This window comes from Microtus ochrogaster, linkage group LG3 (assembly GCF_000317375.1).
Source record: "Microtus ochrogaster isolate Prairie Vole_2 linkage group LG3, MicOch1.0, whole genome shotgun sequence".
Lineage (NCBI taxonomy): Eukaryota > Metazoa > Chordata > Mammalia > Rodentia > Cricetidae > Microtus > Microtus ochrogaster.
In genome coordinates, this window is record NC_022029.1 from 16,858,400 (window position 1) to 16,869,965 (window position 11,566).

The 11,566-nt window shown below is 53.5% G+C and overlaps 1 protein-coding gene across 1 annotated transcript; it reads right to left on the minus strand.

The window, feature by feature from the left end:
- Positions 1-734: 734 nt before the first annotated feature.
- Gdf7 (growth differentiation factor 7) lies at positions 735-4,636 on the minus strand. The gene is made up of 2 exons (XM_005360577.2): positions 4,342-4,636; positions 735-1,874 (listed from the first exon to the last, which is right to left on the minus strand). Exons 1-2 carry the CDS (start codon positions 4,634-4,636, stop codon positions 910-912), a joined length of 1,260 nt encoding a protein of 419 aa, XP_005360634.1. The 3' UTR covers positions 735-909.
- Positions 4,637-11,566: the final 6,930 nt, after the last annotated feature.

An 11,566-nucleotide genomic window follows, 5' to 3' on the forward strand; every position in this document is an offset into this window, starting at 1 on the left:
GCAAAGCATAAGCACCCATCGCCTCTTGGAGGGGGCTTTGCCTTCCTGGCCAATGAGCTTCAACCTCCTCGGAGCAGCCCCAAGACACTCAAGCCCTGACAGCCTCCTTCCTGCCTCTTAGGGCATCCTCCTGTCACACCTCAGCTGCCTCTGCTACCCAAGTGCAGCCATTGCCCTAACTTCCTCCTGCACCACCCTCTAGATGCTTCTAAACCCCGCAGATCCTACCCTGTTCAGCACCCCTTGCCTCCATTTCACACACCGCCAAGAGAAAAATATTCTACTTCCCAGATCGTTCCTAATTGGAATCGATTATTTTAAGTCAGATCATTCCTAACTGAAATTGATTTTTTTTAAAGCTGGTATTGACATTTGTAGCACAATATATTCTTTTGGATAAAGCTTCCTTTTCAAAACTGAGATAGCATCACAATCGGGCTTGTGTAGAGGATGGGTACATTCCCCCCTCCCCAGTGGTTCCTTACTATTTGTAGATTCCCAGTGCATACTTCCAGAGAATCTGGGTACCACAGCCCTGCAGTGGGAGTGCCAGGAATTCAGCCACCCCGCGGTGCCACACCACCTCCAACTAAAAGGAGTATCCAATGCTAACACTTTTCTAAACACAGACACCCTTCTCCTTAAAGAGAAAGCGGTTTGTACCTATGTTAGCAAATAAACATGGCTGTAACATCCAGGGGCCGCATCTGCACAAGGCTTTCCGCGCCTCCTGTCCACGGTAAATGTGTGCATGAGTGAAGGAGTGTGTAAATATGAGTGTGAACTGTGTGATCTCCTCTGTGCAGGCGGGAGGCCGTATTCCACCGTCCCTCCACCCTGGTGACAGGACAGGCTGAGGCTGTCTTTCAGCTGGGGTCCAGGGCGGCAAGGCCCTCCCCAGACCGCATGCTACCTGCAGCCGCAGGCCTCCACCACCATGTCCTCGTACTGCTTGTAGACCACGTTATTGGCGGCATCGATATAGAGGATACTAATGGGGCTGAGGCGTGCGGGCACGCAGCAGGAGGCTGGCGCCGCGTCGGGTGCCATGGAGTTGAGCAAAGTCTGAATGATGGCGTGGTTGGTGGGTTCCAGGTGCGAGCGCAAAGGAAAGTCACAAACGCCCTCGCAGTGATACGCCTCGTAGTCTAAAGGCGCGATGATCCAGTCGTCCCAGCCCAGTTCCTTGAAGTCCACGTGCAGAGGCTTGCGGCTGCATCGGCTCCGGCCCCTGCGCCCATGGCCCTTGCCGCCACCTCCGCCGCTGCCCTGTGCTCCCCGCGTCCCCGCCAGCGCCGTCCGCCTTCGCCTACGTCCGTTTGGGGTTGCTTTCCGAGACCCAGCGCCTGGTCCCGGATCCGGTGGCGGCTCTGCGGCTGCCCGGAGCGCTCGGGCTTGGGCTCGGATCTCCCGGAAGAGACTCTCTTTCCTCTGTGTACGAGAGGAGATCACCAATAGCGCGCGCTCCTCCGCAGCAGTGCCATCGCCGGTACTACCGCCGGACCAGCCAAAGCCCAGTTGTCTTAAGGCCAGCGGGCTGCTCCCGGTGCCAGCCACTGCGCGCAACACCAGGCAGAACTTGCGGGAGGCGCGCGGCTCTCGACGGAGGCTCTGCACCGCGTCCGTCACATCGAACTCTTCCCAGCGCGCAACTTCTAGGGGTTCGGCAGCCCGCGAGTGCAGTAGGTGGGATGTTTGGGTCACGTCGGGGCACGAGGACAGCTGCAACAGCGGAGGGAGGGTCGCACTGTCCAGGTCTGGCTCCGGAGACCTCCGACGCAACACGCGCAGCTCAGCACTTACTACCTCGTCCGCGTCGGGGAGGCTGGATAAATCGAAGAGAAAGCTCTGGCCGGGCTCGGTCGCCAATTCCTCTACAGGAAGGACAAAAACAGAAAGCGCTGGATGAGACTAGAGCCAACACACGCAGCCAAGGGGATTGCTTGGTTTGCGTTGGCTGCCCTCGATACAACACAACATAACTCAGGAAGGCCCATCAAAGCGGACAGTCGTTCCCTAATCTGGGCTCCAGAACCAAGGCTGCCAATCCTTTCTTGTCTCCTACACCTGAAGCTTTAGTTCTTCCGCTGCCACCGCTGATGATCACAGATACACACACCTAATCGCTGAACTATGTCGGCACCAACTCACAAAGGACAAACCTATGGCCTCTTTAGTTCTGCTGCCTGCAAAAACAGAGCCTTGCGTTAGTTCAGACTTCTTCTGGTCAGGGGCGCATCCCGCCCCCCCCCTCCCCCAGGACTTGCTCTGTATGAAAATTGTCCCTTACTGCCGGGCTGGGAACCTCTAGAGAGCTTCAAATTCCCTCTGGCTGTACAGAAACGAAAAATTCTCATGTCCTAAAAACATGTTCTCCTTTGGTTCATTCTCTTCTCTCAACCTAGCCTACTAGACAAATTGGACCCTGAGAACAGTTCAAAAACGAATATGGCAGCACCACGACACAGAACCCCTCTCCTCCGAGCCACCTTTTCCCTTCAGCGGAATGGAAATGAAGGCCCAGCAGGTAAGTCACAGGTTCTCCAAAGTCCACCCTGAGCTTTCATTGTTGGTCGCCCTCTTCGATCCCCATTCTTGGGGCGCACCACAAACGGGAGGGGAAAGGCAACGGGATGCAAAGAACCTTCATGGAACTATTAGAGGCAGCGATGGCTGCCACAGAGAGCGCGACATGGTTTTTGGCTCTGGTGTGATTTATTTCAGGCTTGGGGTTTTATTTCTGGACATGGGCCCTTTTTCTTTTGGGATGGACTCAGGCGAAAAAAAAAGTTTAAATTCCACAAAAGAGCAGATAAGGCATTGCCTTTGAAGAGGGTCATATGGTTTCGTTTTGCCCCGTTGCAGAGACCAGGCAGAAACTCCCCCCACCTTCAGGATTTGTTCACCAACCTTGGACACCAGGCCTTCATGCCTTAAGTCTACAATCTGGGTGTATTGCTCAAGCAACTCCGTTCTAAACGGAAGCTGGTGGTAGCAAGCTAGAGAGAGGTGCTGGGCTGGATTTCGCTGCAGCCTCCACCTCACCCTGCTTCTCCAGGGAGGGAGGGAGGAAAGGTGGCCCACTTCTGGGTCTTGCTGGTCAAGCAGAGCTCCACCAGAGGACCTTAGGACACAGTACATTAAGCCAGCCCTAAGAAGTCTGATGATTCTACGATCTTAGGGCCCTTCCCTGCTCTCACGTCCTGCAGTTTGAGAGCACCCTACTAGGTCTGAAATTTTTCCTCATTCTGTGTGGTGGGATTGGAGCTCTCCTTAATCAGTACGGTGACAGACCTTCTGAAGATGTGTGCCGGTCCTAAGGGCCATTTGAGCCCAGGATTTCTATGGACCAGAAAGCAAGCTGTCTGTGCACGGCTACTGTGTGTGTTTCTGAGATGGGCGATTACTGCACGGTGGCCTCTGCCTGTTTTCCCACGCTGGTGGCAATGGCCTGCAGACTGTCGGTGGCTGCCGGACTTTACTTTCCTGGCCTATTTGTCTTCCTTTCCCTCCTGATTTCCAAGCTAGATCTTTGGCTGGGTAGAATTAAGGCCAAAATTGTTTGCATTTCCGCCTGAAATTAGTTAAATTTTCCCTATCTGTCTGCTTTAATGACTTCAATGGAGATTAATAAAAGCCAGATGATACACAGCAACTACCCCACAGTCCCACCCACACCCTACCTTGGAGGGTCCAGCACAGGGTAAAATGGGACGCTTGGGCTCCAGGCATCCATGTCCTCCCCACACAACCGAGTCCTGGACTCTGGCCGCTGGGGCCTGGCGGCCACAGATCACTGACACCCATACTCACTTCCCACACAAAACTCTATCCACCCGATGCCTGCTGGAAGGGCCTTCCTGGTACAGACAGGGACCGTTTCCTTTTATCTGCGACCTGTTTCTCTACACTGATTTCTCTTTAGCGCCTTTCAATTTGTGTATCCTCCCTGGGGACAAGGAGCATCATTGCTAGTCCCTCTTGGGGGAAGGAACTCCAGGTTCTCACTCCTGTCCTTTCTTCTACTTTCTTTCTTCTCCAAGGGCTCCAGGCCAGAGGCCACTCTAGACCCTTCCCCAAAGAAGGAGATCTTGAACTCGGTTTGCCTGCTTGAGAGAGATCTGCCAGTCTGCGGTCCCTACCCCTCTCCGCTCAGCCCTCAGAAAGCAAGCCACTACTTAGCGGGTTCGGATGCGCTGACTTAGACGAAGTTTCTAACATCTGAAGATGGGATTCACAGGGCCATGGCTCTGAACCCAATGGAACAGAAGCTTGCCTCCCCCAGGACGTCTCAGGGCAGGAGCAGATGGGCCGGGGTGGCACAGAAGATACGTAAAGTACCTTGAGTTGCGTGGTCTATGAAGCCGGTGATCGTGTCCCCGCGGCCATGCCCCGAGGCTGCCATGGCTGGAGCCCTCCCAGCCAGGTTCCGGTAAAGCGACATCATGAAATGGTGTGGCACCACCGAACCGTTCCTCCGAGCCGGGACGAGGGTCCGTCCGCCGCCGCCGCCCCAGGAGCTCCAGGCTGGTCCCGCACCCGCCGCTCGGAGCACCGCTGCAGCCTCCAGCCCGTCGCGGGGACGGCAGGCGCTCAGCAGCCAGAGACACAGCGCGGCGGCGGCGCTCAGGTCCATGGGCTCCGTGGGCCTATCGGCCGCGCGACACGGGCTCCGTGGCTCCGGGAAGTCCCCCGACGCCTTTTGAACATAGTGTTTAATAATGGGGGAAGTGTGCGCAGCAAGCCGCTGCCCCCCTTCTCTCCCACCCCACCCCCGCCCAGCGCCCGGAGCAGCGCCCCCTGCTGAACGCTCGACCCGCAGCTCTGAGCCCCCCAAATCAGGCCTGTAGCGCAAAGCAGGGCAGGAGCCTCCTCCCCTGGTTGCAGCGCGGTGTCCCGGTGCTTGCCAAGTGAGGGCCACCCGCCCGAGGCTCCCGCCACAGCACAGTGCCCCGCCTCTCCTCCCTAAGGCATCGCAATCCCCCTCCCTGTCCCAAGACCTGAGCGCTCTCCTTGGCTGAAGGATGGGGCGTCGTGCGTACCCGCCCAGCTTTCTCCCCACTCCTCCACAGAGAAACACCGCCCTCCCCGCTTTTTTGCCTGTGCTTAGGTTGCCAGGCCGAGGCAAGGCTGGGCCCCTCCCATTCAACTTCCTCGCCTTGCGCCCCCTCGGTGGAAGCTCACTAGGAAGCACCGAAAGCGTCTACTTGGGGATGTTTACTGTGAGTCACTGCCCTCTGAGGATCGCAGTGGGAGGTCAGAGCAAGGGAGAGGATCTGTGGTGAAGGACAAGTGACTGGAGCAACAGGGTAGAAAGAGACAGATGGATACGGACCGACTGTCGGAAAAGAAAAGATTTGCGTGGGAATCTTGGGCCAAAGCAGGAGCCAAAGTCTTTTTTTTTACCTAATTCAATTTTATTGTATGTATATATGTATTGGAATTTTTTGATATACCACACATATAAACTTATCATTTATTACTTTAAAAAGTTTTAAAAACAGAAGAATGACCCTTTAATCTCAACACTTAGGAGGCAGAGGCAGGACTTCTGAGTTCAAGGCCAGTCTGGTCTACAGAGTTCCAGGACTGCCAAGGCTATACAGAGAAATGTTGTCTTGAAAAAAACAAACAAACCAAAGAAGAGAAACTAGTGCTCTTAACTTCTGAGCCATCTGTCCAGCCCGCCATTCATGATGGGGAAGGCGAAACAGGATTGCTGAAAAGCAGTGGATCAGAGAGGCATATGTCTGGGACTCTGGGCTCACTGGGATCCTTTTGATGTCGCCATGTATCATGATAGCTGCTGGAGCAATTGCAGTATCACTGGTGAGGCTAACCAGGGGCTCACATTCCTAAGATAAAGCTTTACTTGTGGTGTCATTCGGGGTACTTGATGTAGAAGCAACTGAGTCAAGGGAATGAGCATGGCAGAGAACAGTCGGGAACATCAGTTATAATCTCAAAGATGAAACACATCAGAAGGTAGCAGAGATTGCAGGAGCCAAAGTCTTAAAGGGCTTAATGAATTAGGAAGGCCTCTGGGCATAGAGTAGCTGACTCCCGGACAGAGTAAGGTCTCAGTGTCCGAAAGTGCAACCAACGTGGTGACCTCTTTACCCTCTGGGGGCGGGGGACCACATTTCTCCAAGGTCGGCAGGGCAAAAGGCAGCAGGCTGCTTGTATGTTCGCTTGTAGTTACAAGTCAGGAGGGTGAGCAGCAGCGCCTTGGAGCAGCGCTCTAGGGTCACGGTGGAGGTTTCCACCTCCGTCCTATCAAGTATGGGACACCCGAGCATGCAGACACTGGGGATCTTATTTGGCTAGCCCCTGTTCTAAATAAAGAGTGGACTTCACTGAGGTCGTCCGAGCAACTGTCAGACAGCTTTGAGGGCCTGGACCACACCCCCTTCCCTTTACTTTAAAATTGCATTGGGTACCAAACTGAACATCGACACCGAGGCTGTGAGTCTGCAGGTCAAGTGTTATCTAAAAGTTCCTTCCGGATCAACTGTGGCCCAGGTTCAGGAGATGAAGGAGTACACTCCCACCCTGCCCTGCGAATCAGAGGCGGAGCTCAGTCTGGGGTATTGGGATGTTTGGGAGCTGAAAGAAATGCCCTGACCAGTGTCAATACTTGCAGGGTTCCATGGGAGCTGTAAGGCCTGATCTCGCCTGCAGCAAGCACATGTGTACCTGGACCAAGGTTTGTGCTGCCTGCCTGCTTACAGCCTTCCTGCTGTTGCCCAGATGGTGGACAGCTGGGATGGACAACCTGCCTTCGGAGCCCAGGTTGGGTGCCCAGAGGAAGTGACTCTGGTAGGACAGAGACTTCCTACTGTAATTCTCTTCCCACCCTCCGGTCCGTGTACACAAGGGCCAGCCAGGAGTCTCTCTGTTCCGAGGGACACTGGGTCCTGTTACCTCGCTGCCCTTCTTTCTACTGTAGGCACTTATGTCCTGCATGTTTCACAAGTCAATTCCATGTTGGAAAGCACTGAGAGTCCTGGGCTGTCATGGTGCTGGCTCCAGACCTGGCTTTGCCCATTAATCATCTTGCCAAGTCCCTCGCTTGTCTTGGCTTCGGCTTCTCCCTTGTACACAGGGACGAGTGGAAGGGACCTGGCGCTATCTGGGCACTGCACGACTGCATGTCACCTCTGATCGTAGGCCACCTTAGGACTCAGGAAGTTGGGATAGATTGGTGATCCGTCCTGCAGCAGGTTTGAGGAAGCCACATAGCTTCTTTGAGAATGAATGTCCTGGTCTCTGAGTCTTTGTGCATCTGAGACACAGACTGGAACAGAGGTTACTGGATAACTTTGTCCCCCCTCCCCCAGGATATTCTGACTGCTAACAGTGAATCTAGAAGTAGGTTTGTGAGTGCACTGGAAGGCTCTGGAAGAGAATGGAAGGCATGGAGGTGGGGCTCACACAACCCACCAGCTGTATGTAAAGCAGGGGATAGTCTCTTCATTTGTACTTCTTGGTCCAGACTCCTTCATCTATCCATCTCTCCACTCCTTCCTTTTGTTTGTTATTGCTAGGCACCCTTCCGTGTGTTAACGAATTCATCAGTACTGCAAACAGACTCATTGAGAGCCAGGGTGGGAAGGAGAAACAATGAACAGTAACACACACGTGACTAACATACGTACTGCCAAGGACACTCTGAGCACCATGAAGATAGGAAAGGTCTTTGTGACCAGCAGAGAACACCCTGAGGCAGAACCCCAGCAGAGGAAAGCATGGTGGTGTAGGGAGCATAATTGATTCCTTCCCCTTGCTTCTGCTTAAGTGATGCTAGGCACTTGTCCCCTGTCCATTGCTTATATGCCCCATACCATTTCCTCCCAACAGCTGCTCTATCCAGTAACAGGGATCAGCATATCATTTTCTAGACTGGCCAGTCACCCAGACATTAAGGCTTTGCCCAGGGTCAAGTGGGAAGTAGCAGAGTCTGGAGTGTCAAACTGTCTTGGCTCAGCTTTGGGCTTCCACTGCCCCAAGGAGGTGAAATTGTGGGGGGGTTTGGTCTGTTAATTTCCTCCATGACCCTCTCTGGCTCTCTGGGAGCTTCTCAGCAGAAAAGGGACTCTAAGGTCAGATGAGGATTATGAGAGAATTACCCCAGTGGACTCTTCTCTCTGCCATGAGCTGGGAACTCACTGCACTCACACACACACACACACACACACACACACACACACACACACACACACACCCCGAATAGGGCCAACAGCAGGGCTCACCTATCCTTCCTCTGACTCCCTTGCCTGGGGCTTCCAAAGGCTCATGAATGAATTCCTATCTGAAGGGAAAATGCAGAAGACAGAGAAAAAGGTCACAAGATTCCCCCGCCACTCACCCTTCTCTGCCTACAGCTCACTCAAGCCCTTCTATCTAGTAGATGGTCCCTCTTGGACCCTCAATCCCAAAGCTAGCCCAGGCATGCTTGGGGTTCATCTTATGTGCAGGAAGCCCTTGGAAACTGTCTGGGCAGTAGTGAGCCAGAGATCCGAGCCAGAAGATGTTGGAGCTGTGTTCTGCTGTTGGCTATACACATTAGAAGGAAATGCTTGCCCTGGGTTTTGTCACAAGACTCACTGGGAAGTGGCTGCAGCAACCCAGTGGCAGATGGCGAAGTTCAGGGCTGGTGGGGAGCAAGCCAGACAGGAAGTCATCACTCTGTTCTATGTCTCTGTGGTGATCTGCCCCCTGCACAGTCAGGAAAGGTAGGGGTTTGCATTCTCACCTCCAGGTCCTCTCCCTAGGGATGGGTTGCCTCTCTATGGCCCCTGCAGAAACAATCAGCTCACTCTGAGGCCCGGCCTCCGCCACAGATCTTCTCAGTTATTTAGACCAACTTTCCCTGCCAGGCTTCAGTCATAACAAATGGCTGCCCGGGCTGCATTTGCATAACCCAGGCAGCCTCCTCGGAGCTGAATGGAAATCAGTTCCATAGGCTGCACCCCTAGAGCCATGGCTTTCAAATTCACCTTGCCTAGAGCAAGTTTGCTATGACCTGAGATCATGGTCTTTGAAATCCGGTCTTAGAACATATCACAAGAGTTGCGGTGACTTCTGGGTACTGGAACTTAAAGAAGCCCCAGCAACTGGCAATAGCATGGCCTTGATGATCCTCCTGCCACACCCAGACATCTAGCCCTCCTGTGTGCTGACAAGGGAAGTGGAGGTCCCTTAGAAGTCATGAGCTGCGCAGCCCACATTGTCTAGAGAGGAAGCCAAGCCTGCAGCAAAGAGAAGCAGCTCACAGCCTGTCCTTTGGCATCACAGCCGGTCGGACCCATGAGTCCTTTCAGAGTCTGGCTGACCTGACCCTTTGCTCTCCACTGCAGCTCAGAGACTCCTGGTTCTGCTCTGCTCAGGGCCCTAGTGGATGACTTGAGGAAGTGGGATGGAGGCCTCTATCTTGGTCACAGTCACTCTGGCTCCCTACATCCACACAAAATGAAAACACTCAACGTGTCCTCCAGAAAGCCAAGAGACCTGAGCTGAAGCCATCCCTTGAACATCTGGTTGCAAGTCCCTCACCCTTCCTGGCTTTGCCCCCTGCCAGTTTTAGTGAATCTGACAATTACAGTTCAACGGAGGGACAGTTAAATGTGGAGGAATCATGACAGCAAGACCAGGAGTGTGTCCTCTGTGTGGATGCACCATGACCTCTGACCTCCAATCCAGAGCAGAGAGAGGGTAAAGGGAGAGTGGGTCCTGGCTTAGGTCTCCCTGAGGGGGGATGGAGAGAGAGAGGTGACAGCAACCACCCTCCCCCACCCCCACAGAGGTGTCTACTTGCCTCTTCCTTCTCTTCTGATAACTCTGGCTCCTCTACCAGCCCCTAGGAAGGCTTAAGTCTCTCCCAGAAAGACCTGGGGCAGCAGAAGTAAAGATTCCAGCAGCTTCTGAGAGCAGTACTCCTGTATGCCCAGGGCCAGTCTTTCTCAAATTGCAGGAATTTCCCATGCTTAACCTATAACTAGGCTGCCCAGGTTGCCCCAAGCAACAGCTCTGGCATTCACACTGGAGTCCTCAAAGCCCTGGCCTCAGGCCTCTAGGCGTGGCCACTCTGTGGCCCAGACCACCCTGTGGAGGAGGGGAGGAGAGGTAATAGGAGAAGGTAGCTTCTTTCCCAGAGCCCTTCCTAGAGGTGCTTTTCAGTGCCTTCTTGGTGGGACAAACCGCAGAGGACTGGCGGATAGTGCCATCTGCTGGCAAGCGTATGTAACAGCGCCTGGCTGATTAAGCCTAGCCTCTGAACTACCCTTTTGGGAGGTGTCCTGGGAGAAGAGATGACCACACTCAGTGAGGCCAAGAGAAACACACTGAGGTGTGGGGGAGGACCTGGCCTTCAAGCCACCATTACTGTGAACTTCCTTTGTGACCCTGATAGAGTTGACCTCTATCCATAATCCTAGCATTCAGGAGGCAAAGTGATTTTGACTTTTGAGCCAGCCTGGGCTGCATAATAAGACACTATCTCTCCAAACAGGCCAAGTTTAATATCCTCTGCCTCTTTGAAAGGGCATAGGGTGTGATCTTGCTGAAGAAGGTGTGTCACGGGGGATGGGCTTCCATGCCAGGCCCAGTCTCTCCCTCTGCCTGCTGTCTGCAGATCAGGAAGGAAAACTCTCAGCCACTGCTCCAGCGCCATGCCTGTCTGCTTCCCGCCATGATGGCAATGAACTAACCCTCTGAAACTGGAAGCAAGCTCCCAATTAAATGCTTTCTTCTATGAGTTAGCTTCGTCATGGTGTCTCTTCACAGCAACAGAACAGTAACTAAGACAGCATCTTGTTGTGAGATATTTGATTGCACCTGTCACTGTGATTGGTTTAATAAAAAGCTAAAGGCCAATAGAAAGACAGGAGATATAGCAGGGACTTCTGGACAGAGAAAACTCTGAGAAAAGTGCACGTGGAGTGGTCCCCCCCCACACACAGGAGGGAGGAGTCTTGTGCAACACGGTCCTTGTTACTACTGCCTGCACCATGGAGCTGAGCAGGAAGCACACAGTATCAGATTTAGATCCCGCATTCCAGGCATTGTACACAGTTATGCACTAGAGCCTGTGGGACCCACAGAAGGCGAAATGGAATTGCTATCAAGGAAGTAGGTAACCTCACAGGAATCCTGTGGTACCCATGGCAAGCACAGGGCAGGCTGAGATTCCTGTAGTGCACGGGAAAGCCCAGCTCACTGGCTCACTCCGTATTGGTGGTAAGCATGCTAGCAGCCTGGGGTGTCTTGGAAATTCCCCACTAGGGTCTCTCAAGGCAGCTCTTCGGGGCTCTCGTGGGAGAGGGTGTCACCCAGATCCTTTGCTTTAATAGTCTCCCTTCTTCCCAACAACCCACATTGGAATCTTAAGACCCCAGGTCCTGACTATAAATTCAATGATCTCCATATCCCAGGTCCTGCAGTCTCTCTTGTCCAAAACAGACTCATCATTATATCAGCTCAGGGTTCTTCCAAGTGTCCAAGCCACAAAAGACACCACTATCCAGCCACTTGCAGGAGCTAAACCATGGCAGTATATATATATATA

Coding starts and splice junctions, on each gene's coding strand:
- Gdf7 (XM_005360577.2), bottom strand. CDS start 4,636: ATGGACCTGAGCGCCGCCGCCGCGCTGTGTCTCTGGCTGCTGAGCGCC. Junction 1,875..4,341: donor CATAGACCACGCAACTCAAG/GTACTTTACGTA, acceptor TCCTTCCTGTAG/AGGAATTGGCGACCGAGCCC.